Source organism: Vanellus vanellus (genome assembly GCF_965231255.1).
Source record: "Vanellus vanellus genome assembly, chromosome: 11".
Taxonomy (NCBI): Eukaryota; Metazoa; Chordata; class Aves; order Charadriiformes; family Charadriidae; genus Vanellus; species Vanellus vanellus.
The window spans coordinates 8,943,830-8,969,916 of record NC_138916.1 but is presented as its reverse complement, the minus strand read 5'-3'; the positions used below and the strand labels follow the sequence as shown (position 1 = coordinate 8,969,916).

Genomic DNA, 26,087 nt, shown 5'->3' with positions numbered 1-26,087 from the left:
CAGCAAGGAGAAGAACATAATCTACTTGTAAATCAAACGTAAATATTTTCCTTCATTTTACTACTGAAAGTAAACGTACGTGCTAGGAAATGGCTATTGAATTTCTTAGTGTAAAATCAGATCATTAAATGCAGTATGCTTTTGTTTGGTTTAAATCTAATTGCCCCTAAAAATCGCTGCTGATTCAACATTAAAACACAAAATACATTTGGCCCCATTACTGTACAAGTGCTGAAAGAATATAAAGGAATATCTCATGTGATCTTTCTATTAACAGGTTTGTGGCGTATTCGTTTTTTGATAAGAAAAAGACCCATTAAAATACCGTCAACAAAGTAGCTATTTCTAAGTAATTATATATACCACACCTTCTTAATTATATGACAATTTAAATACTTAAAATATCTTACTCAGAATATCTAACTGCTTGAGATGTTAGTAGGGATTTGCATAATTTCTGAAGTAATGTGTTGCAAAAATGCTGTTCCTACCCTTTTAAAGCCTTACTAGGCTGTACAATATGAAATTAAATGAGTGACCAGTGGGTTATTTCTATATCTACTTTTTACTGTAACATCAGGTATTTGGTTCTTCTGTATGTCTTAAAAATGGAGTAACCTGAGTGGTGCATGCTATTTTCCAGAGCTTTTGAAAGCTCTTAGATCAATCGCATTAGAAAATTCCCTGTATTAATCCCCATAAAATATATAGCACAGTCAGCTGTCGAGTTTTATTTTTGACTCTGCAAATACATCAGTCTTTTCTTGTTTCCTGCTAGCAATTTTTCATAATACAAATCTTGCAGCATTTTTTATCCTCTTCCCTTTTTCTCCAGTTTTCACTGGTAAGACCTTCATCTGGACTTACTGGAGCTGTGACAATGTGTATCATCTGAATAGATCCCACAATTTTTGAGAGGTTTTTTTTTTTTTCTGTATTATCCTCACAGCATACTACCATGAGAGGCTTTACAGTTTGTTAATATTACTAGTAATTGTAAATTGATGTAACACAAACATTTAAATGTATGGTTAAGTATAGTTCATTTTAAGTCTACACAACTACGTATGATCTAAATGTCAAGGATGGGCTGTTTCATGTGGATTAAAACCCTGGCTGCAAATGATTTTGAGCTTCTGCAGAAGCAGTATTTGTGGCAGGAGGTACATACTCCTGTACATCAGCAGGAGATTTATAAGCGTATGCTGTTCATACTGTCCTGGGCACTACCAGGCTCGCAGTTAACAGCGCTCTGAGCAAAGACATCTCTTTTGGAAAGTGTGCAGCGTGTGTCTAGGCCACGTGCCTGGTGGGACTGTGTTCCAGAAGCTGGTGTTTGCATCTGGAAAGAGCTGTGCCTGGCTTTCCTTCCTGGGCGAGCAAACTGAAACAGCACTTCTGCCTGGAACTGGGTCCAACTCTGAAGCTGAGCTGCTGAAGGTACCTCAGGATAGGGGTTGGCTTTGATTTTTGTCTTTTTGCCAAAACTGTAAAGTGCAATCTCCTGCTGGTTGGTGTTATTTTGATCCTTGATAAGATAGTTTCTTCTCTATGTCTTTAGTTCTGCCAGGCCCTGGGGTGCGCATATAAATGGTTTTGTTTAGCTCTAGTTAGACAAAGTTGAAGAGTTCAGTGTGAATTGATGACACCTGAAAGCTGCTCTGAAATTTGCATTAGTGATTTAGAATGAATCAATTTAACCTTTTGGTTTTCTGTAGCTAAGTGTGAAAAGGAGAATCCTTAGCTTTTGTCCAAGGAATCAATAAAATATTTTCAAGGCAACTGTGTCTCTGCAAGATCCTAAAATAATGGCAGAAGTAACTTCAATAAATATATCAAAGGGCATAGATAGAAGTTAAAAATAATTTAAAAAAAACACAGCTATTTTAAAGTAATTGTGAATAATTCCGGGCATTGAAGTGCATTTTCTACATCACTTTTCTTCAAAAATTATGTTAATAACCAATCAATAATTGATAAAACTAATTTCTATCAAATGTTAATTTAAGCATGAGGTAGCCCACAACTCAGTAGATTATTGTCAGCTGGTAGCCCATAGTGAAACAGGAATTAGGTAATCATAGCTAATAAAGATCCTACAAATTCTGCCTTTAATTTATTTTAATTTACCCAAGGAGGAAAGGTCTATTAAATCACAGACGGGTAAAGCATTTATAGATCATCTGGCCACTCTGACATTGCACTGGGAGAAAATCAAGAGTATCTATACTTACCACGCATTGCTTTTTGGTTTCTGAACTGAAATTTCTAGCCACTCTATAGCCCCTTGTTTTTTGTTTTGGAGATGGTCTTTGTACATCTTTTAGTTGGTGTGCATAGAGTGACCCTGTACGTTTTCTCTGCCAAGAACTACCTTGCTGTCATCTTTGGCATGATTGTTCAAAACAACTGTTAAGTAAATAGGTAAATGTAAAACCAGTTGGTGTATTTTATTTTTTTTAATTGGTATTAGACTCTGATGAATGTATAGAGAGCAGTGCTCTGTCTCATTTCTTAAGATAATCCAGCCAAATTTCATTAGCTTCTCTCATATTTTATAAGCTATGTTCCCTTGAGTGTTCTGTTAAGATTAGAGTTCATCTTCCCTGAATACATATTAAAAAAAACTGGGTAATGGATTTGTAAGGCTATATCAGGTATAATTTTTACAGTTGCATTGAAACCTCTCTCTTGCTGAAAAATATTTACAGTAAAATATTGTACAGACATATTTGCTTTTTTCATGGCTACATCATGTTGTTGGCTGTTGGTCATTTTCTTAATTACATAGTTTGGTGAAGTTCTCATCCTACTGCCTTCTACCTGCCCAATACCCAACATATACCAAAACGTTTAGTCAGTTACATTCAAGCGCACATTCTTTTTATTTTACCCTACTTTTTTTTCACCTTGCTCCTGTTTGTCTGGTCTTCAAGGTCATTCAGTTCTTCCCATGCATTATCTTGAATTTTTTTTTAATTCCCCCCCAGCAGATTTTTATTAATGTATTTCAGCTTTGTTTCCACTCAGTGAAAAATATTAAAATTGCTCACACAATCAAGCCATTGGTGGCCTCCATCGAATAGGGTACCACCTTCTTTCCGCTGTCCCTTGCAGTCTCCTGTCGAGCGGTTTAGTCATGTTTCTGATTTTCCTTCTGCTCCCCATTCTCCCCCGTTTCTGTTGTTATTTCATATGTGGCCCAATGTCATTGCTTGCTGAAGTCGGGTTGGATGCCACGTACTGCATTCCTTGATTTAAAAACTAAAAAAACAACCAAACCGTGTAGAAAAGGGCAGGAAGTTAATGCTGGACGACCTGTATCTGTGTCTCTATAGAAAACTGAAATTAATTATTGTTTTGGCTCTGGAGCCACACAACATCACCTGCAATCCTTTTTTCCACCGTCACTGTACACGGGTCTCAGTTTTTCCTTTGCTGTAGTGTTATGCATAAGCTGAAAAACTTGTTTATTTTCATATCATTTACATGATCTGGCACCTTTTGTGTATCGTCTCTACATTTTCTGGCATATTTGGGTGTTCCTTTGCCGACTAATCTCTTTCCCTGCCCTTGAAATACATCTTCTTTTGAGGTAGGCATTTTTTGAAGCAGAATCTTTCCGTAAAGCCTTTTTCCCTTGTTCGAGGAACAGTTTCCGTGTTGTTTCACCCGCTTGCGCCGGTTCCATCCATTCTCTCAGACTGCGTTTCTCCCGCTTCCGTCCAGCAGGGGGCGCGGCGCCGCCTGACGGGAGGCGGGGCTCCAACCGGCGCGGCTGCGCTTTGCGGACTGCTGTAAAGCACCACCGAGTGTCGCGCTGCGTCTGGGGAGGGAGCGGCGGCAGCGGCGGGGGCTGCGCAACAACAAAACGTCGCCCTCTTCGCGGCGTGTCACCGGCGCCCGGACGGCTGCGGCCAGGCCGGGGGACAGCGGCGCCGACGAGGAGGAGGCAGCGGTCTCCCGGGCAGCGACGCGGGGTCCCTGCGGTTGCCCGCCGGGGCCGTTTCCTCCCCTTCGGCCCTGAGCGGGGCGCAGGCGGCACCCGCCTCTTCCCCCTCGGCCTTGCTGCCTCAGGTATGGAGGGCGGTGGGGACCGTGGCGGTGCCCCGCACCCCGCAGGGCGTTATCTCCTGGCGGGGGGGGAAGCGGGGGGCGGAGGGGGGAGCGGGGGGCGCCCCGCCCTGCCCTGCCCTGCCCCGCAACGGCGGCAGCGGCCTCTCCCGGCGGGGCGGGGGGCGGGCGGGGAGGCGCGCGGGCAGCTCGGCGGGTGGGAACTTCACCCTGATATTTTTTTTTTTTTTTTTTTTTTTTTTTTTCCCCTTCGGTGCCTCGTTGACGCACAAAGCGGTATTCTCACTGCGGGAAGCCGCAGCGCTCGGTTGGGTTTTGTCTCCTTGAAAATTGGTCACAAATTTTCCCTTACGGAAATCAGTTTTATTTGTGTGCGTAATAGGGTTTGTTATAACGTCATTTGTTTTGTTTGCAAAGTTGGTATTCTGTTCTTAACCCATGTTAAGAAAAAAGAAATCATAGTCAGATGCTCTTTGCCTGATAAACAAGGAAGCAACGTTCATTCACAGAAATGTAGGCCAGGATCTTCAGAGGTACGTAGGTTTGTAACTCTTACTCAAATGGGCAGGTGTTAAGGATCTTTGTACTTTTTCTGAGTGTCTGTGTTTCGGTGATTAGAGCTGAGCCATACGTTCGTAGAATTTTTGTGGTGTTTGAGTAAGCTCCTCCATGGCTTGAAATGGTTTTGTGAAATGATAAGTAAGGCCTGATTGCTTTAGCTGATTAAGTGATACCCTTAATTCCTGATACTCAAGTACTCCTCCAAAAGAAAATGTAATGCAGGAGGTAAGATCTTACTGTAATAGCCCAACTTTATTTGATTTTAACGTGATTACTTCAGAGACAAATATTTGACAAAAAAAAAGATAAGAATTTACAGTTCAGCATGAAGATGTAGGTAGCATTTATCATGACGGAATATCTGTATTATACAAACTAATAAAGGACTACTAGGTTTTCAGGTGGTGAAATAAGACTTCACATTGTCTTTGTTGCAACTGGTAGAAAATTCCAAAGATAAATTAATTCTGGATACTTAGTAGAAATGTTTTTGAGGACAATATTTAAAGGATTGGAATATTCTGCCACTCAGGAACAAAAAATAAAGCTTCTTATATTTCACATACCTGTAGTTCTTGCTATCAAAGTAGTTTTCCACCAATTTAGATGTTTTTACTCCTCTTTTTATTGGATAGAGGGACTATCCAAGGAAAAAAACCAAACAAACAAAACCCAAAAAACCCTCACGACTCACCAAAAAGGATGTTAGCCAAGGTTGTCACCAATTCAGGTTTGTACTCTTGCTGATGTGCAAGGGTTGATAGCCAAGATCACATCTTTCCCTCATTTGATAAAGTGAGCATCTAGTCACCTGTCCCATGCTGTCATCCACAGTACGAAATGACCTATTGAGTTCATAAGACAGGAAAGGCTATGTGCACATTTTGCATTTCACTTTAATTAAATAAAAGTATATAAGACACCAAGCTTCCTGTTTAAAACTCTTGAAGTCTTGCATATTTAAAAATCTGTTTATTTTTATTGATGGTTGAAGCCCTGGCAGCTCGAGCTGTGGTTATGTCTAGTATTGGGAGCCCAGGGTGAACAACAGCTCTTAGTATTCGTGCATATTTCATGTGTCCTTTCAAAATCTGAATGGGAACATTCTGACCTTTCAGAAATGTGTCTTTTATGAAGTGATAGCTTTTGTAAAAGTGTATTAAGAGTGTATCTTAACATGTCTGTGACTTGTACTTTATCTTCAAATTAATAACTTTGTAGACCTACATAACCAGATCAATTATAACAGTCGTGTCTTTCAATGGAGGTGGCCGTGTTGCAATAATATTTAGCTGACAGCAGTTACTGCTTTTTTTCCCAAGATAAAGAATCTTTCATATTTTTTTTTTATTTCCTCTAATGGTGAGGACATTCTCTTGAGAAGATACAGGTTAGTGCCCCCCTCCCTAGCTGATGAACTATGGAGGCTTAGATGTCAAGCAGTTGAATAAATGGGGAAAAAATTGCTGGGGGAGGTGTGACAGGGAATGGGATGATTTAATTCACCTGTAAACAATGGGGATAGTACAGAGAGATGGATTTGCCATAGGCAGATGTTGTATAAAGATTTCCCCACAGCTTTACTAATGTGCAACCTCCTTTAGGTCAGTTTTATCACCAGATCTGTAGTGCTTTAGCTGTTTGTGTGTCAGTGAGGTTGAGAAGAGATTTAGAAACATGTATATTGAGTAGTGTCGTATGGGACACATGTACAACATAGGGATAGGATAATTGCTCCCAGTCATTGTCTCTTAAATTTTGTCAGTGTGACAGTGATCAGCTGCTTCCAAAGTCTACAGTGCTCTTTAAAGAAACAAAAACTGTATCTGCAGACAAAGTGTTACACTAGCGAACTTCCTTCAGGCTTAAATTTACATGAGTGTTTTTCTTGGTGGGCTGATGTCAGGCCTAACAGGATCCCTAATGGAGCAGAGGAGAGGGAAGGAAGGAAAACATTTATTTCACTAACACAAAATTTTGCTAACAAGATTATTTTGCTGTTTTACATGTTTTATATAGTTTATGCTATTTGGAAAAGTAACTACAGTGAATTAAAGGGATGTCCTCTTTAGTAAGTGTTTACCAAGTGAAATCTGAGGAGGCTGGTTCACGACTTTGCTAGCAAGAGACTTCCTTGTGTATTTTTTTTTGCCAATAAAGTGCAGTCCTAATACTTGGCCACTGTCAAGTAAAATGTTTGCTTTTATCCACTGTCATTTGGCTCTACTGGACAAAGAGCAGAGAAGTCTGCTGCGCTATCCTTCCCTCTTAAACTGGTAGGTCTACTTGGTTGAGTATCTGAAAATTCCCCTACTTCTCACAGGTTTACTGAAGAACAGCATAAAACTGTCCTAATGGTTAATTTCATAATTCTCACTTGTGAGGTTCCTGTTAGCAGTTGTGGCAAAGATCATGTCTTACTTTGCTCCTGAAAGCTTTATCAAGAAGTATTTGGAAAATGACACTGCATTAAGAGCAGTTGCACATACCTCAAAGGTCAAAACTGCCAGTGGGACTAAGAAATAGATTTTTTAATTATTTTTGATGGGTGTGTAACTCAGAACTTCCCTAGCTGCCTCTGGAAGCAGAATTCCTAGTTAAGATCTTAAGCTCCAATAAAAAAGTGTATTTTGTCATTCTTTTATAAAGCTACAACTCCTTATTCCCAAGTCCATTGCTGTTATGTTTGTCTTGGAGTTCACTGAAGCCAAAACATTCCTGATTGCCAAATCATAATGCTTATGTCTTAAGACCATGATTTACTTAGTGTTAATGTAGCTAACTGAGTTTAAGCCTAGGACAGAGCAAAGAAATGTCTAGACTGAAGAATGTGCTTGGGAACACCGTGTTTGTAAAATCCACCTGCTTGCATCCATTGTGCAAAGCCAAACAGATTCCTTGCCCAGGTGGGTATGTGCATGCTAATGCTTCACTGATGCTTCATTGAGGCTAGGATTTCTGTGGGTGCCTTATGGTCTTAGACTGACTCATAGTGTATTGCAGGAGAACTAACTTGTTTGTAGGACTCTATGCAGAATTGCTCTTAGCCTGCCAACTCATCTAGCTGAAGTACTTCAGCTGCGCATGCTCTGCGTTCTGTCTATTCCAGCTGGAGCCAGGCCATAGATCCAGTCCTAGGGAAGAGCTCTTCTGTCCTGTGCTGGATTCTGTTAGAAGATGTGTGAGAGAGAGATGCTTTCAATAGTCTCTCCATAAGAATACAGTGGTAAGTCTCAGAGGTGGATAACGTGGCATAACGGAGGCATTCTGTAGCCATTCTTTAGGTGGCCTGATGTTTCTGTTACAAGATAATTGCTTTACTGCAATTCACTGCACTGAATTGACTTATGCATGAGGAAACAAACCTTGAAGGTCTCGGAGGATTTTATTTTTTTTCAGACATAAAATAAAGGAGGCTTTGCTGGTCCAGAGGATGGATACTGTTGGTTAAAGTACTTTACAATACAGCTACTGTGGTCTGAATTATCTTTGAGATGGCATTGTGAAGGTTAGTAAGAGTAGTACTGTACTTGAAATAACATTGTTTCACTTTAAGAGTAGACTTTCCAAGCCAGTGGTGGTTCCTAGAATTGGCTGCAAGGGGTGAGTAAGCCTGCCTGCATTGCTGTGGCTCATGTAACTGTAGCACCCCTGTGCAAAGCACAAACTCTTCTGTCTGGGCTGGACGTAATGTAGGCTCTTTGGGAGACTGTGGGCAAGAACCTGTCTCCAGAACATTATCATGCAGTTAGTAACTAATGCTATGCGTGTTATTCTGAAATACGGTACCTTTCTGTAGGGCAAAAGATAAGTAATCTGCTTGGAGAATTCTCAGGTAATTTTGTCATTCAAAAATCGGAGTTTCTGTCATCACCGTGCCTGCATTAAAGCAAACAAAGGAAATTAAGAGTGGTTTGTAATGGTATTTTATATTGTCCTGTGAATAAAGATGTGTTTGTGACATAGTATCAAATATGATAGAGTTTCCAATTACCTTCTGATTGTTGCTGTTTTGTAATGATGCATAGATCTTTAACTATCAATTGCTTTATTTGCCAGCAAAGATTAGAAGACCAATGTGTAATATGCTAAAATTTAGTAGTTAAAGCAAGTTTTAAAAGAGCACTGTGTGTCTCATGAAGTGGTGAAAATGAAGAACCAAAAGCGAAGAACAGTGCAATAAAGTTTCAAAATTTGATTGCACTTGTTTTGCTGATAGTGGAACTGAATATTGGATGTTTGTGTTCTTGCTACTTACTCTGCATTGTACAGGTTGTCCCTGCTTGATAGGAATGAAATGAATAGGGCATGACTGCCCCTTTTAGGCTAACAAGTGGGGTTTTTTTTGAACTGCTCAGCGAGTTCTTTATTTTTGTTGGAGCACGGCATGGTAGCACTGAGATTCGATCTTCATGGGATTGTGTTGGTGGTGCAGCTTCTCAAATGGCTCCAAGTCCTCTGTCAACCTCCAGAGTCATGGTCATGCGTCAGGGTCATGTATGAGTCAGTCTAGTTTGGCGCTCTGCCCTTGAGAAAAAGAAGTAGTAGTACTTAGGTTGTCTCATTTTTGCTGAAGATCTTGTACGAATTTTACAAGCTTTTTCATTATACTGTTTCTTGGTGTCTTGATTCATTTGATGGAAGAGCCTTGCCAAAAGAATAAAAATGTATCTTTTTAATGAGATGAAAGAAACAACCATTGGTGTTCTAAAATACAGCTTCTGTGATGCTTTCATTCACTGGACCGTTCTTTGAGCTCTTGATAACCATGTTTGCCAATTCAAAAAAAGTACTGTGGTAGGAACAGTGTACACAACATAAAGATTTCTTTGTGCATGCCAAACCTCAACTGTGAGGTTTTCTCCTGAAGATAACAGTACCACTATTAGTTTGTCAGAGTAAAAATAATGTTAAAAGTAAAATCTGATAAAAGCACATATTAGGGAAGGGAAATAATTTTAAAAGTTAATCGTGAGTTCAGTGAACATATGCAAAGAAAATAATAGGACTGAATACGAAACTACAAATGCAACTGATAGAAACTTCCTTTCTGAGACAACCTTAAACATTCTCTTGCTTGATAACATTCTGTATATGGGCCCTTGGGTTGAGTACATAAGTGGTCTAAGACAGCACAGAATTTTTATGGGAGTGGAATTGCTGAGTTCTGAGATTATGATGACAATATGTTCCGCAAGCTCTTGGTAGCCTGGAGACCTGTCGTGCTGGGAATTCTCTGCACTGTCCTCTAGGCTCAACCCTGCTGGGTACCCAAGTTGCCTGTGAGGGCATTTAGGGTCTGAGTGGTGGTGAGTGCATCAGACAAGGGGAAATTACTGTGTTTGTAATGACAGAGGCACAGGAAATTGAAGATGGGGGAAAATGAGGAAATAGAGTACTAACTGCTTTTGTAAGTGAAGCTTCTTTTGTTCACAGCGTTACATCAAATTGGCTAGAAGTCTAGATATTTGCTGAAGAAACTATTTGGCTAGCTGGATTTAGGTGTATGTATTACACTAACAACAGACCAGTAATTTGGGGTTATGTAGGAAGCATGTGTTTAAGATAGGTGTTTTCTGCAAAGTGGTTCGCTGGTCAATTGTCAAAGCACTGTGTACTTACTGTAGCCATGCTTGAGAGAATTGATCAAGGTGCTTTTTGACACCTGAAAAGGAGATTGTTTCTTGATGGTGAAGGGAGTTGACGATATTTTAAAATGTAACTTAAAAGTACGTTTCCAAAGTAATGATATATTGGATTACATGTATTCTTCAACCAAGTTTACACCAAAAAATTGAGTTAATGTTGTGTAATCAACCATTTCACTTTTATAGTGCTTTAATGCTATCATACTTTTTGACTACTAGTAATAGAATTCTTAATGTCAAAATACTTTGCTCCATCTTATGACTCAAATGTGTTCTGCTTTTATACGTGATCTTAAACTTGTCTGCTGTAAAGATCTCAAAACTTTGAGCTTGTTTTTTGACTTTGCAATTTCGAGGGACTTTCCCAGTTTGCATGAATTTTCTTACACCAATGTGTGTCTTGGTGTGATTAATGTCAAAGGTCTTTAATTTATGACACAAGTGGATAAAGTTATGTACACTTCATGATTCTGAGTCGAGTCATACACTAGAGAGGAACTTGGAATAACTATTCGTAGTTTTCAGGTAGCTGTCTTAACAGATCTTCATTAAGTCTTTACTTAAAATGGCTTGAAAGAAGATACTACCCCATTTTTCCTCTCAAAGTCTTGATTCTGTAAGTTAATAGGCAAATGTTCTGATTGGGACAGAGGAACATTAATGCTGATTGAGCTTACTTACTGTGTCTTGCTGCTTTTTTGAAAAAACTTCTGAGGACTGCTTTTAATTGGAGATTTTGTAGTAACTTCTAAAGGTTTAACAGCAGGTGATCTCATTCTAATGAGTTGTAATTATTTGTATAATATTTTTGTAGTCCCTCTTAAAGTTTGTCTTCTATGTAAAAGCATTGGACTTTCATGTAGTATGGGTGTTTCTTATCCTTAACAACTGAAAATACTTGTAGTGGATTGGAATCTAGTTAAATGGTAAGCTCCTCTTCCAGCTTCTGTCTTTTTTGGTCAAATCTTTTCTCTGAAGGTTTGTAATAGAATTTTTAAATAGTGAAGAAATGGATGATTTGTCATTGTTGATTGCTTCCATTCATGTCAAAAATATATTGACGTTTAAGCTGTTGCATAATTTTTAATTGGAAGCCAGCAGCTCTCCCGTGACTAAGCAGCCCTTCAGGCTCTGTATTGGTTAGCAAAAATAAAGAGTTCTTGATTACTTAATTGAGTTACTGCAGACTTTTCCACGGTTGTAAGAGTGCAAATATACAAAATGGTTGAATCTGAGTTAACTGGCTGTTGTGTCTAGGCTGCTTGTTGGAATAAAACTAAGCAAGTGAATAGTGTTTCGAGTGCACTAGTTTTCGCTGTGTGGTGGTTTCGGTTTTTTGTCATCTTACAGTAGTTTGATGTTTCTCAAAGTGTAAACTTCCTTGCTTTAATTTTTTTGCTATAACTTAAATAGCTCTATCTGTATTTCAGCACAGTGGCCTCTGTGCTATAGTCAACAGAGCTTACATACAAAGATAATCACACTCAGAATGCAGAACTTTCTGGAGGGAGCATGCCAATGAGTAGAACTGAGCCCTTAGTAAACCAGCCCCGATTGTGCTCACATAATGAGAAAATGTTCAGATTTGTGTTTCTTAAGAAAACTTCAGAATTAAATAAAATTGTCCCCTTAATTTATTATATTAAAAGGACAGGAAACTGTTGTGTATAGGCTGGACACATAGTATATGATGGTGAGTTGTGACTGTGTTCAAAGAGAATAAGCTCTCTGAATAAACAAACTTTTTTTTTTCCAAATCAAAATATTTTGTGGAGTTTCAAAAAAAGAAAAAAGAGATGAAATACAGGGTTATTGTGGGAGGGGCTGGCTTGCTTTTGGACTGTGGAAAAGATTGACTAAGTGTTGCATTTCTGTAAAACAGTGGTGCATAAATAACAGACCAAAAATACTGCCTTAAAGGTGACCTTGTGAGGATGAGAAAAAGGCTACTTAACCTGTCATAGATCTTGCTATTGCCACCTTAGACTTTTTTTGTGGCTTCGTGCATATTCTGTCTGTGCTTCTTAAGGAGCCTCCTTTCCACAGAAGGTATAGTTGCACAGATTTTTCTTAAGCAGCCTTCTGGTAGTTCAGCACAACCTGCTATAAGCCAGTTACAGCTGTTTCTGTGCTTATGGGATAAATGGGATTGGTGTCTGATCTGGTTGGGAAATTTGTCAGATCAGTCAGCTCTGTGTTCTGGTTCAGTGCATAAACATTTCTTCTAGAAGAGCATAGGGCATGTTCCTTCAAACAAGTGGTGAGGGAGGGAGAAAAGAGAAAGCACTTAACTGCTTAAGTAGTGCAAGTGTCAAATGTATACTGTAGCCTTATTCATCTGAGGCACAGAAAAGTGATGCTAGTTACAGTAAAGAATGTTTCAGTGGTTATCACAGTGGGAACCAAAGTCTTTTGTCAGTCCCTTTTGGGAATTTAAACAGAAGGCAGAGATGCCAGATGAAGCAGGTTGAAGGTGAATATACTGCTAAGATTCCTGTTGTCTGTGTCTCTCAGCAGCCTTCCAGTTCAAAAGTTCTTTGAAATTGTCTTTGAGGCTAATGTTGCATTGTTGTGTGTTGACAGCGTAATATTTTGACAGGGAGAGGGACCTGCCTGGTACCAACTATTAAGGGAACATGTGATATGATATGCTCAGTTTCTGTCGCAGGTTGGAGTCGAAGGTACATGGACTGAAAGTAGCTTTGTATGCTACTGTATATTATTAATATGTGGTGATTTTTTTAAAGAAACTCTAGGTAACGATGGATCTCTATTACTTTACATCAAATAATAAGGTTCAAAATCTTTCCTGTTTTATTCCTTTTTCTGTCAGAAATGAACTGTGAATTCAAAGTAACTGATTTTTACAGCTCAGTTGTCACCATACTGTAGGTATTTACTATCCATACTTACAGCTATAGGGGAAGATGAAGGCCTTGTTTAAGCATGCAGTTTAGTTGATGGCTGTTGGAGCTATTTAGCAGAACTTAGGTAACATCTATAAGCAGTAGCCTATAAAGCTCTCGGCCTTAAGCATCCGTAAAACAGACATCATCCATACATTTTGCAGGTGACATACATCAATATTTGGTCTGTGAAAGTGATAATGTTTTCACTGGCTATAAGAACTTCCCTTCAGGGCAAGTTATAAGAGTTCTGTCTTAATTCAAAATTACATTGTCAAGCAGTACTATTAATATTATGAAACAGTTGTATTTCAGTTACTGCTGGTTTGCTTTTTCCACGGGGTTTAGTCTTAGCAGTAAATGCATTTTCTCTTATTTCGGTTTTGCTCTTGAAAAATCTGATGCTTCTTTTCCTTGATGCATATCTATTTTTATTTCTAGGCCTTTCTTAAAACTTTCCATGTCTAAATGGACTCCTGAATGTAATATAGTTTATACTCTAAAAGCGGATATGAAGAGTGAAGTTTCTTCTGATGCACCAAAGAGACAGGAGAGTCTGAAGGGGATCCTCTTGAACCCTGAGTCTATTGGGGCAGCCAAAAGCTTCACTGCAGAAGTTGAGATGATTGCCAGTAAAGTAGGGAATGAGTTCTCTCACTTATGTGGTGATTCTCAAAAGCAGAAGGACATGAATGGCAACCGTACAGACCAAGACAAAAGTATTGTGGTGCGAAAAAAACGCAAGAGCCAGCAGGCTGGTCCTTCATATACTCAAAATTGTCCTGATAAAGAAAACCAAGGAATCTTAGGATTAAGACAGCATCTAGAAACACAGAGTGAAGACAATGATTCTTCTTTTAGTGACTGTATCTCTTCGCCTTCATCTAGCCTACATTTTGGAGACTCTGACACAGTAACATCTGATGAAGAAAAAGACACTCCTGTAAGACACCCTCAGGCAGTGTTGAATACTACAAGTAGAACCCATAGTGCGAGGTCACACAAGTGGCCTCGGACCGAGGCAGACTCTGTACCTGGGTTATTAATGAAAAGGCCCTGTTTTCACAACAGTTCTTTGAGAAGACTTCCATATAGGAAGAGATTTGTGAAAACAAGTTCATCACAGCGGACACAGAACCAAAAAGAACGAATTTTAATGCAGAGGAAAAAGCGGGAAGTGTTAGCCCGAAGAAAGTACGCTTTACTACCCAGCTCTAGCAGTTCCAGTGAGAATGATCTCAGTAGTGAATCTTCTTCCAGTTCATCTACTGAAGGGGAGGAAGACTTATTTGTGTCGCCTGGTGAAAACCACCAGAACAGCACAGCTGTTCCTTCAGGTAAATTTCAATTCCTGAGGTGGTACTTATTAACAAGCTTTCATCATGTACAATATGCTTTTTTGTAAGTGCTTTGGAGCAGTTGTTTTTGTCTTTTTATAGAAGTTATGCTACAAATAGTCTTATTGCAAGTAATGTGAATTTTACACCATAAATTCTTGATGGGAAAAGTACATTCAGAGGTTCCAGTAAAATTAGAGTAAATCTTGAATCTTTAACTTTGATGTAAAAGGTAAAGTTAATGGTTTCTAAAGCGTGTCCTGGAAGGTTGCTGAATCTGATTAGTCACATGATATGGAGTTGCTCCATTTTTTTTTTTAGTTGTTGACTTCTATAGAAAATTTTAGCTATTATAGCTTTGTTAACTGATTGTGGAAATAATAATTGTCTGGTTGCAGAATGTAGAAGTATCTGCTGATACATAATTAACTGCACTTGACAACTTAGGAAGAAAAAAGATGAGAAGAAAAAAAAATTGCTCATTGTGATAAGAGCCTGAAAATAGGATTCAGTTGAAGGTAGCTTTTAGTATTGCAATAAAAGGAGAAAATTCTAAGGCCTGAAGCTGAGGAAAGCAAGGTATTGTATATATACCAAATGTTTTACCTAGATAAACTCAATGCAATATTCTTGCAGTTAGTTTACATAGGTGTTTCTCTAGTATCTCTTGACAAAGTATTTGAGGGCGTGCTCGAATGTGTGGGGTGGGGTGTGTGTTTGGGTTTTTTTGGTCAGGGTGGTGGGGGGTTTTTTTGCTATCTACTAGTTTCCTTGGACTTCCTTTCATCTTAAATTTGCCAAATGAAAGGCAGTCCCAAGACTGGGACCAGTAACATTCACAATGCTGTAGTTGTGCCTTCTGTTTATTATTTCAGCTTTTTAGAGAGCATGGGGAAGTAGATGCGTAGAACACAGCATAGTGTTAATTTGTGCAACCATGTTTTTTGCCTGGTGACAAATGTGTTCTAGAAAGTGAAACCGTCTCTCAGACTGTGCTGATCATTCCTCTAAAAAAAAAAAAAAAAAAAACCTGAAAATACAAGGGCAGTTTTTTTTTTTTTTTTTTTTTTTTTTTAAAAAAAAAAAGGTGTGCATGTTCATGTTAGGTCAGGATTTATGCTTGAACATGACCAGAGTACTAAATACTAGATTAATGCTTGTTATCCATAGTAGCAGGAAATAATTTGTGTGTTGTTCTTTAATGTATTGTTTAAATACCAGAAGTAAAATTTGTAATGCAAAAATGTTACTATGCAGTGCCAGGGCTGCATAAATGACTCTGAAACAGAAGAATTTTTGCACAGCCTTAATCAGCTTCATGCATATTTGTGGGGACAGAAATGTAATTTTTAAGCCTGAAGAAGTTACATTTGACATACATGTTCAAGCATATCGAAGGGTATAATTTGTAAATATTTAATGTATGGGGATATGCACACATTCATATCAAAAACATTTGGGAAACTACTGTGTTAATAACTCTGTTTCCAAGTTAATGGTTTCTTCTCATTTTCAGAGAGGATGGAGTTTCATGTAACTGTAAAACGATGTAGTACCATTAACAACTCTCTTTCCGCATAGAGCACCATGAAACAGTGAAACTGGTATATGGATAAGAAAATGTAGGTTATGGCTTCTTAGGGAAAATCTATTTCTAACCATGATAAATGTATTTTAAAGAGAGAATTTTCCATTAATTTTTTTAGTCTACTTGAACTGTTAAAACCTGCTGCTCCTTTTTAACACAAATTCAATTAATACTATTTCTGTGCTTTTATTTCCCTTGAAGTGTAGAACAAGTATTTCCATAGTGCAGCTTTCCATAGGCATTACAAAAGAATCTCTTTGGAGAGAGATCTCTAAAAATTGATGTAGTGATTAGTGAATATTCAAACTGTTCAGGTAACTTCTGATAATTCAGTGTGATGTTATTTTGATGGTAGGAAGACTTGAACTTGCAATTTGTTTCGTCTAGCTGTGTGGAAAAGTGCATTGTCCAATGGCTTAATTCTTATACTACTTGAAAAGCACACATAATTTATGAAATTGTGTTTATTCTCATGTCATGAATGCAAAATCAATTAGCTCTGCACCAGTTAATTTTAGATTAAAATACTGACATCAGTTGTAACTGAAATAAGGTATGCTTTAAAGAATGTGTATTAAGGTGGCTGTACTTCAGGACTAACTTGCACTGAGCTGAGAAGTAATTCTGTCTTACAGTATGTGGATACTATGAGGGTTTTTCCAGTGGAAATATGTATTAAGGGGAAGATTTTGAGCATTTTATTTACATTGCAGAGAAAATGGGAAGTTTAGCACAATTTCTGTATGCGTCCTATTTTTAGTAAGATAAAAGTGTGATTAACACTTTCTGTAGCTTTCTGCTGTTATATAAGGCATTTCTAGTTATTAATTGGCACAGAAATGGGGCCAGCTGGAAAAATAGCTATGCAACTTCTCTGTATGGTGAGCAAGCATGATGGTGTTTCTGTATGAGGAAAGGGTTGTGGTGCTAGTGATGCTACACTAGCCTGTTTGTGTTGGGGAAGAATTTTTTTGCTCTAGATTGGCACGTGAAGGTTATGTATGCATCTGCTGAAACTACAGAATATACTGAAGGACAAAGAACTTCTGCTAAGAATATGAGGCCTGCAGCATATACATAAAAGTCCTAGAGGATGGACTTAGGAGAGGAGGAGAACAATAATCAGAAAAGAAAATACAATTTAAAAAGATATGGTAATAACTGAATTTTTAATAAGCAGATATCAAAGTGATGTGATCAGTCTTGTAGCCTGTGTAACAGCAATTTGTATTAAGGATAAGTCACAAAATATTTCTTTGCTTTAATGTTGATGTTTATCTAAAGATGCAGTGCACTTAAAGAACCAGTAAATTTAATCAGTGTATACTGTTCTTGAAAATGTTTCTTTCTGACTATTACGAGAAATTATAGTAACGGATCTTTTTAACCAAATATGTGTTTAGTGGGTTAGTTCTTGTAGTTGGTAAAATTAACTTGCCTATTTTTGGAAAATTGTATGAACAGAGATGTGTGTGGGGGTTTTGTTGTGTTTTGTTTTGTTTTTTTTTTTTTTTTTTTAACAAAACCTTTTACAAAAGGTTTACAAAAAAGAATCCCAAATAACACTATATAGGGGTTTTCCTCTCTTTCCTTTTCTATCAGGGATTCAGCTATTCTTCTGGTGGAACTTAGTGCTTTGGGAGTGGAAAAGCATTGAACAAGTATGAAATCCTGACACCTGGGAATAGATGATACTGTTTTACCAACTGTTTGCCGTAAAAGGCATTTGTCCTCATTAAATCTGGGATGACCAGATGAAGCGCTCTCAGTAGACAGAGGCATAAGGACAATGTAAAAACAGCTTTGTGCAGTTTAATGATACAGTTACCATTGAAGGTGCAAGTGCTTTCAGTGGTATATGTTCTAATCTGAATGTTGATCAGTTGGTTTTAATTGAAATGCTGGGCTTAGAGTTACAATAACTGCAAGCAGCAACATTTTTGCTGTGAAATGCAAATTTTGATTCTGTGTTTTATTTAGGCAGCTCTGAAACTTTTCTCTAACCCTTGGAGGACCTGTTTACACAACTATAGAGATAATCCTCTTTTGACTTCCCTTGTCAAAGGTGGCAAAATTTCAAATTTTACTGTAATTGGATCTCCGTAACGTTGAAATACAAATTTTCTGATATGCTTGTACAGGTATTTGATTTTCAGCTTGGATTTAAAGGGCTGGGGGTGCCATTTGGAGACAACTAAGCTGAGGAGGGAAATCTAGCAAAAGCTAAAATTGGAGCAAGTTTTTAGCCTCGCCATACTCTGATTTGGCAGTAAAGCTGAACCCCGGGAAATGAGAAAGTATTGTTATAAAAAAGCTGGGTAGAATTTTGCATTGTCATAAATTGTTCACCTAATAGCACTTAAAATTCCTTCAGAGTCTGACATGTTACTTTATATTTTTCAGCAGTTAGTCCTCAACAGGCCTTGCCTCTTTCCTTAGAATGTAAAGCTGATGAGAAGCTGCTCCAGTTTTTGTTCAAAGCTGCTTAGAATGATAAGACTGAGTTTACTTGCTGCCGTCCTCTTGATTCCTCTAACATACTTGTCCCTCTCCCCAAAATGTTAAATATCGACATCTGATATTTTAAAAGCCAGAGGCTGGTGAAAATGTTAAACGTATACCATTTCATGTTCCGATTCTTTTTAATAGGTTCAAGATAAACACATATGAAGTGGAAATGAGCTGCCTGTTGTTAGAGTTGACTATTTTTCAGTTACTTAATCCTTCCTAAAACTACAGCATGCACTCCTTTTCTCACAGTAACTGATACAGCTGATAATTCGGAGCTTTTGTCTCAATAGCATTAGCGGACAAGGAAGCGAATACATACTCTTTCTGCCATGCCTCTTACTAGAGAGGGGTTGGGAAGAACTGGGAACTGGTGAGGAAAGAAGCACCCAGCTTTGTGAGCAGTCAACATTAACCATTGTTGCTATATCTATCTGCTGTGAATTGGAGCTTGAAATAGCTACAGTAATAAAAGTTAGCATGGAATTCACTTCAGTACATCCCTGTAGCTGCTGCGGATTTCTGTGTTGAAAAGAAGCTACTTCTCAAATTGGCTTGCTGTAGCATTGCTGATAGGACTAAGATTTATGTGCTGGGTTAAGAACAGTCAGTAGAGTTTTAGATTAGCCCATATTAGCATGCTTCGCGGTTAGACAAGATGCCCTAAATTCTGGTTGTTGACTGTCTTTTCCACCAGGGTGCAGGCTCCTAAGCAATTTGTGTTTTTGAAAATGTCTTCCATCTTGGACAGCTATATTCCAAATAAGCTTCAGGTGCAGAAAAACTGTCATCTTCTAACCTAGGGTCATGCAACACTAAGGGGACAGGCAGGTTCCTTTAGGGATCCTTGGCAGAATGATGATTGCTCTAAATCGTAGTTATGATTAAAGGCTTATTTTCTTAGCAGAATATGATTAGTATAGCACAGAATTTATGATTAGAATCGCACAGGATTTCTACAAATCAATATAGTACAATCAGGTACTACAATATAGTACAATACAGGATCCATATAGTCCAATCTATAAGTAGCATAAGGCAGAGTTTATAGTACAACTTAACGTACAATGTCTAGTCACCTGGGCCCTCTGCAGATCAGGTCAAACCTTAATATATGGTTTGTTGTATCAATATAATAGTCATAATCTAGACTCAAAAATCATATAAAAGATGAGTCACTTACTCAGTCCCGGGAGGAAGCAGGCAATGGTAGAGGTGTCCCTGGCTGCCGAGGGGGTCATGGGTCTTGCTGACCAGCAGCAGTTCTGGTCCAGGTTCCCGCTTAGGACTCGTAACTGCTTGCTTTTATGGACAGTGCTCTTGCGCTGTTACGCTTCCCTGTTCTGTGCCAGGGTCAACAACACCTGGCTGGCCGCGTGCCTGGGACCTTCAAGGCCGGCAGGGAAGGGAGTAATCGGCCTGGTGCCCAGGAATCTTGAGGCTGATAGGGACGGGAAGAAGTAGTCTGTTTGGTTTGTCTGCTTGGTTCACAGGACCTTCAGAGCTTGAGAACGAGGGGAAAGGGAATGAATATGTGACCTGCTCGGTCACAGAGAATGGCTGTTTGCCTCCTCATAAAGTGGTGTTAGTTATGCTAGCTGTACTACCAGGGGTCGGGAGCAGGGGGAACCGGTCACACCTAGCTCAAGAATTTGCAAGTTGAAGGAGGGACTACTCGTTAACACTAGTAGGATATTATTATTTCATCCATTTCAAGCTGAGTTACTATCCCGGTAATTCTCTTGAACTCACCAGCACAAGGTGCTGTAGAGGCACATAGTACCAGCAAGTTCAAAAAGGGATTAGACACACTTACTGACAGCTGTCCACGAGCAATGATTCAACAAGAAAGTGCTCTCTGACATCTGTAACATCGTGGATGCGGGGTGGTGTGAGAGGTTTCAATTAAAGATTGTAGCCTGGATTTTCTCCTCTGAGCATGTAGTTTTGCCTGCTGCAGCTGGTGGAGAGAATGTGGGCCTCGGCAGGCCTGGGGTCTGATCCAGTGAAAGCTTGGGACTCCAAATAAGTAAGTCATCTCTGTCACCGGAACTTGACTGCGTATTTTAAATCTCTTCTGTTTTCACTTATGGCGTGGTCAGACCGTCTCATTTGAAATTGGGTATTGTAAAACTCCTTTGCTATTTTACATGTAATATTTAAACTAGTTAGACCCCATGTTAGTTGCAAAATAGATGTAAAATACCCTCCAGGAGGGACAACAGTTAGCCAAACATAAATTTGGATATTACACCAGTGTCATTTATGTCCTTGGTGGGGTACTTGTGTTGATGATGATTGATTAATGTCTCAGCTATTCCGTGATCTTTCAAAGTTAAGTAATAGTATAATTATATATATTATACACAGAGTACAATTGTATATATTATACATGTTATACTATGCAAAGCTTAGTCTCTTGTTTGTATATTCTGGATTATTAAAGTATTTGATTCTAAAACTTGCTTTGCAGAACTGCATGTGGTCTGTCAACAGCACCTAGCGGTTACAGTTCTGAAATAATCTTACCACTTTCTGGGGAAAAGATATCCTCATTTACTGATCTAAATATTGGACTACACAGTATTATATTATTTTAAGTTATATGCTGCCTAATAAAGTACTTCAATCTGACACATTTACTGTCTTTTTGATGTAGGGCCCGGCAGAGGGAGTGATTTGTTTTTTAAGGGATGATTATCATTTTGAGCATGTTCAAATTTGGATTTAAGCCAGCGTAGTTTATCCCTTCCTCTAGGCTGGCTGAGCGCTGGGTTTCCATCATAAAACAGGCTTTTAAAAGAGAGGAGAGAAGCTTCTGTAAAGAAGTTACTGATTATTAGTCATGTACAAAACCTAATTACTAACTGTTGTTCATGGATCTGAATTGTGGGGATATGCAAAACTTGCAAACTAAAATGTAGTGGTTTGCATGCACTATGAGCTATTATTCATGGACATGAGTATGGAAAAAAAATTCAGTGGAAACTAATAAAATCCTTTATGTAATTTTCAGTAGAAGTTTTGTTTTTAACCAGCTCATTTAAAACATAGAATGAGCATTTCAGTGGTAGCCCAAAGGTTAATTTAGTCACAAACAACTAGAGTACAATTTGCTTGCTACTTCTGTTATTCAGGAGATGCCAGAGGGAAGTAGTGTGTACTTGCAGGAGAATAATTTTCTGTTTGTTTTATAGCCATAGGTATTAAGCTGAAAGTAGTACAAAATACCTCTCATAGATCTGCATAACTGTTTTGCTGCCAACAGTCCAGCAACTCTTCTCCTTGAAGGGAGATTACATTGAAGGGAGTGTAGGATTAGTATAGTAACACTCATTATACAGATTTAGCTCTTCTCTTACAGGGTCAATCATTTAGATGATACATTGATGAGTAAGGTATTCATATTTATACTTTAAGTAAGGTCAAATTTGCTTGAAGTTCATTCCAGAGAGAAGATGACTGGTCAGTGACTGGTATTTGTCACCTGGTATATTTCTGGATTTGGATTTTTTGTTTATTTCATTGTGGGTTTTATTTCCTTGGCTGTTGGTATGTTTTGTAAATTATACAGTACCTTAGAACTGGCTTTTACTGAAGTATCCAATTCTGTTGGTTTTATGCCCTTCCTAAGAAATTTACTTTACAGATGTGTGTATATATACCAAGTATATTCCCGTGTAGATCTAAAGATGTAGACATCTTAAAGATGTGTTCAGCTGTTTATTGCTAACATGTAGCCTTGGATTCACCAGATGGCTCCTAACAGTTACATATGTGGTAAATATTTGAGGCATGGGAGTGCCTCAAAATTCTCTTGAGCAAATATTTTTAGAAACAATATAGCAAAACTTCTGAAAATCCATTTGGTTTTCCTCTGCATGTCAATCATCTCACTAAAGAAAATTTCCTTCTGCTTTCCACGGTTGTGCACTCTTAAAACTCAAGCTGGCTGTCTTGAACTACTCTGACATACCAGTAAAGTTCACCTTTGGACACTAACTTAACCTGCAAAGTTACATTATGTGGAACTGCAAAAAATCATGGCTTTGCTAGGATTAGGTTTGTAGTAGTTCAAACTTGAACTTTAAGTGCGTTTGGCAGAGAACTATTTTTTTCCCCCAGCTTTGATACTACACAACATTCAAAAAGACATCTTAAATTTCACTAGTTCTTTAGTATCAGTACAGTTGTAATTCTTAATTGCCTTGTAAATGCAGTGCTCTAATGCTAGGATAAATCTCTTACGCATGGGCTTGCTGAAGTTTCACAGGGCTCTCCTTGATAGCTGTGCTGCTGGTCATGTGCTGCAGGCACCCTGTATTCCTGTTGGCCTGTTAAGGGGGCTGTCCTCTGAGACCTCAATTGATGGATTATTTCAGAAACTTTTCTTTGTTTTAACACTGTCCTTTACTCTGCTTTGTAGCAGCTTGTCTAAGTCAGAATAGACTGGTCTGGTTTTGTTTGTGATGTTTCAAAACTTGTGTTCTCTTCCTTTTAGTAATGTACAAGGAGAGGCAAAGAAAAAACAGTAAATCCTGTTGACAATGAAAGATCAGGTTTTACTACCACTTAGTACTACTGGCTCTGTGGCTAGTGTGTAACTTTGGAAGAGATAATTCTTGAGGATTATGAACATGACTTCAGTGTTGCTTATGTTACTGAAGTTTTGCTATTCACCTGGCTTTTTATTGTTCAGATAAATGTAATGAAATCAGTTGGTATTGGCTGATTGTCTAATTTGTATATACTGTTTTCCAGACTACTGCAATGTTCTTAAAATAAATGAAGGTCACATACATGTACTTTTGACCTTGGTGTGCTTCTAATAGAGCTCACTGGAAAGCTCCTTTTATTTAAAAGGGGGTACAAAGTTGTGTATGATCGTAACTTATATTCATAGTTTTTTCCTAGTAATATAATCTTACTAAATGTCTTACAAATATTTACATAGTTTAGAGGAGTTGGGGTTTTGCCTCATTTTGAAGAAATTGTGTATTATTGACTGCTTGTATAGGAAAGAACTTAATGCGATGAAAATCCAATCAGTTGGTGCTTTTGACTTGGGAGGGTGCTATTAGAAAGCATAAGCATACAGTTGAACTGTTTCTACACTATATCCTACTTATAGCAACTTTGACTATTTTCCTAAAGATTTTCTTTGTTATTTTGGAAGTCATTAACCCTGTTCCAATAACAGTCTTGATGGTTTCTACAGCCTGACTTGTGTAGTCTGTAAAATCGCATATTGACTAAAGATTTGCTTAAAAAAAAAAAAAAAGTAAAAAGAACACTCAAACCATGGCAAAAGTGAGTATCTGAATTGTGTAGATACTCAGTTGAGAATTCCTTTTGGTTTTCATAAGATAAGTTGGTGTCAGAATTTAGGTAGAGATGCACACTGGAATTGTATGGCATATGATTTTGTCCTCAAGGAGGTGCTGTTTATTTTCAGAAGTAATGGGATCATATTTAAGCCCAAATCTTCCTGCATTTGCACCTGTCATAACAATAAATACTGAGTCTGAGGACATGCAGACTCCCAGGAGTGCTCTCAAACTTACTGTAATTTGGAGAAGCGCATGTTTAGAAGCACAAGACATAGGGAAAAAAATAGCTGTTTTTTTTTCTAACTGACCTTTCACCAGCTGCTTGGCTAGCTGGTTTTGTCTGAGAAGCAGCTAAGACAGTTTTGTATAAGGAAGCTGTTGCTTATTTGCCCATGATTTGCAAGATGTCAAAAACATGACATTTACATTCTTCTGAATGTGATGATGACTTTAGCTACTTTTCTTTCACTTTGAGTAACTGGACTCTCTGTATTTTGAATTTTAGCATGTGACTTTGTTTTTTAGACACTGTAACATTTTCAGTTGTTCCCAAAATTTTCTTGCAAGTTCTGAGAATTAGTTTTGTCACATACTTCTTCCAGTTGTGAGAATTTGGTAAATAACAGTATTTGGAAGCGTTGCTCTTTTCATCTTCTGGCACCAGCCTCTCTGGGATAAGTGTGACCAGAAACAAACAAAAGGCCATTGGAAAATAAGTAACACAACTTGTTTTTTTTTTTAAAAATATAGAAATGTTGGTAACTGGAGGGCAGGCAGGAATACTCTGCCCCACCTTGTCATTGGGTAGAGTGGGTGAGAACAGCTAGTCCGTACAGGATGTAAGCATTGACTTCAACGAGAGCAAATTCTTCAAGCACTTTTGTTGAAGAAATTTGCGAATCCCAAAATGGTAGTTTGTTATTTCTCATCTATCTAGCTCATTTATTTAGTAAGTTATTTTGTGCTCAGAGGTATTACTATAGTGAATAATAATAGCTCAATTTATGTATTCTAGACAGCTCAGGCTTGTCACTGTCTGTATTGCAGCTGTAGAGAAGCGTTTCCATGTGTCTGGGTATTAGGCTGAAACTTCAATTATTCTTCCTGAAGTGGAAATTGTTTCCTATCAAAACTTGTCTCTAGATTGATTTGGGGGGATTTTGATGGTTGTTTCATACCATTGATAGTTTCACGTTAACTTCCTCTGTCTAGTTTACGATTGTGAATGCCACTGAAAGTGTAGATGTAAAGGCGTTTTAAAATAACGATGGATTTGTGATCTTCATTCTGTTGAAGAAATAAACAACATCTGTTAGTTGGTGCATCATTTTCTCCCGTTGCCACTATTTAGCCTTGAGACTTTAATACCTACGAAAACATAAAAAATAAAGCTATTAATAACAAACCACCACTGTTTTGCTCGTTTGAAAGTTTATTTTGTTTTATATTAAATGACTGAATTTCGTTGGTGTTACAGCTAATAAAATTCACTGTAATTGCTTCCAATACACAGTAGAATGTAAGCTTGCGTGTCTTCCCCCATCCCCCCATCTTCTTTCTGCCTCTTTTTACTTCAATATTTACGGCAGAATTGCTACCTTTAATAATTAGGTCATGTATTTGAGAGTTGCACCTAAAGTTTTGGCGTACACTATCAAATTCTCTACCTACATGTATTTTAAGTCTAGGGAAAAAAATAGTCTGTTATAACGACAGTTCCTGAGACAGCTGAAGTATAAAAATTTTCCTCCTTTTTCCTCATCAGGAAGTATTGATGAAGATGTTGTGGTGATTGAAGCATCCTCCACTCCCCAAGTTACTGCTAATGAAGAAATAAATGTTACCTCAACAGATAGTGAAGTGGAGATTGTCACAGTTGGTGAAAGCTACAGGTGAGATTTGCAGCTCTTTGTACTCATACAATTTTGCTTGACTCCCAAGTTTGTCACAAGGCTCTGTATCATTAAAAGCCCAAAAGGTAATGTCACAGAAATTCTAACCAAGATGCATAGTAGGCATTTTTGATTGGGGAAAAAAAAACACCAAAAACAAACAAAAAAAATCCAAACAACAACAAAAACAAACAAACAAACAAAAAAGCCACCTAAAACACAGCTGTCAAGCCAAAGCTTGAC

The 26,087-nt window shown here is 38.2% G+C and overlaps 1 protein-coding gene across 1 annotated transcript in view; it reads left to right on the top strand.

Annotated features, from left to right (window-relative positions):
• The first annotated feature begins 13,634 nt into the window (after window positions 1-13,634).
• RNF111 (ring finger protein 111) overlaps window positions 13,635-26,087 on the top strand; it is a 42,755-nt gene continuing 30,302 nt past the window's right edge. The window contains exons 1-2 of the mRNA XM_082488571.1: window positions 13,635-14,526; window positions 25,718-25,844. Coding sequence (XP_082344697.1) covers window positions 13,650-14,526; window positions 25,718-25,844 — 1,004 coding nt within the window. The 5' untranslated portion in view covers window positions 13,635-13,649. The remainder of the gene's footprint in view (window positions 14,527-25,717; window positions 25,845-26,087) is intronic.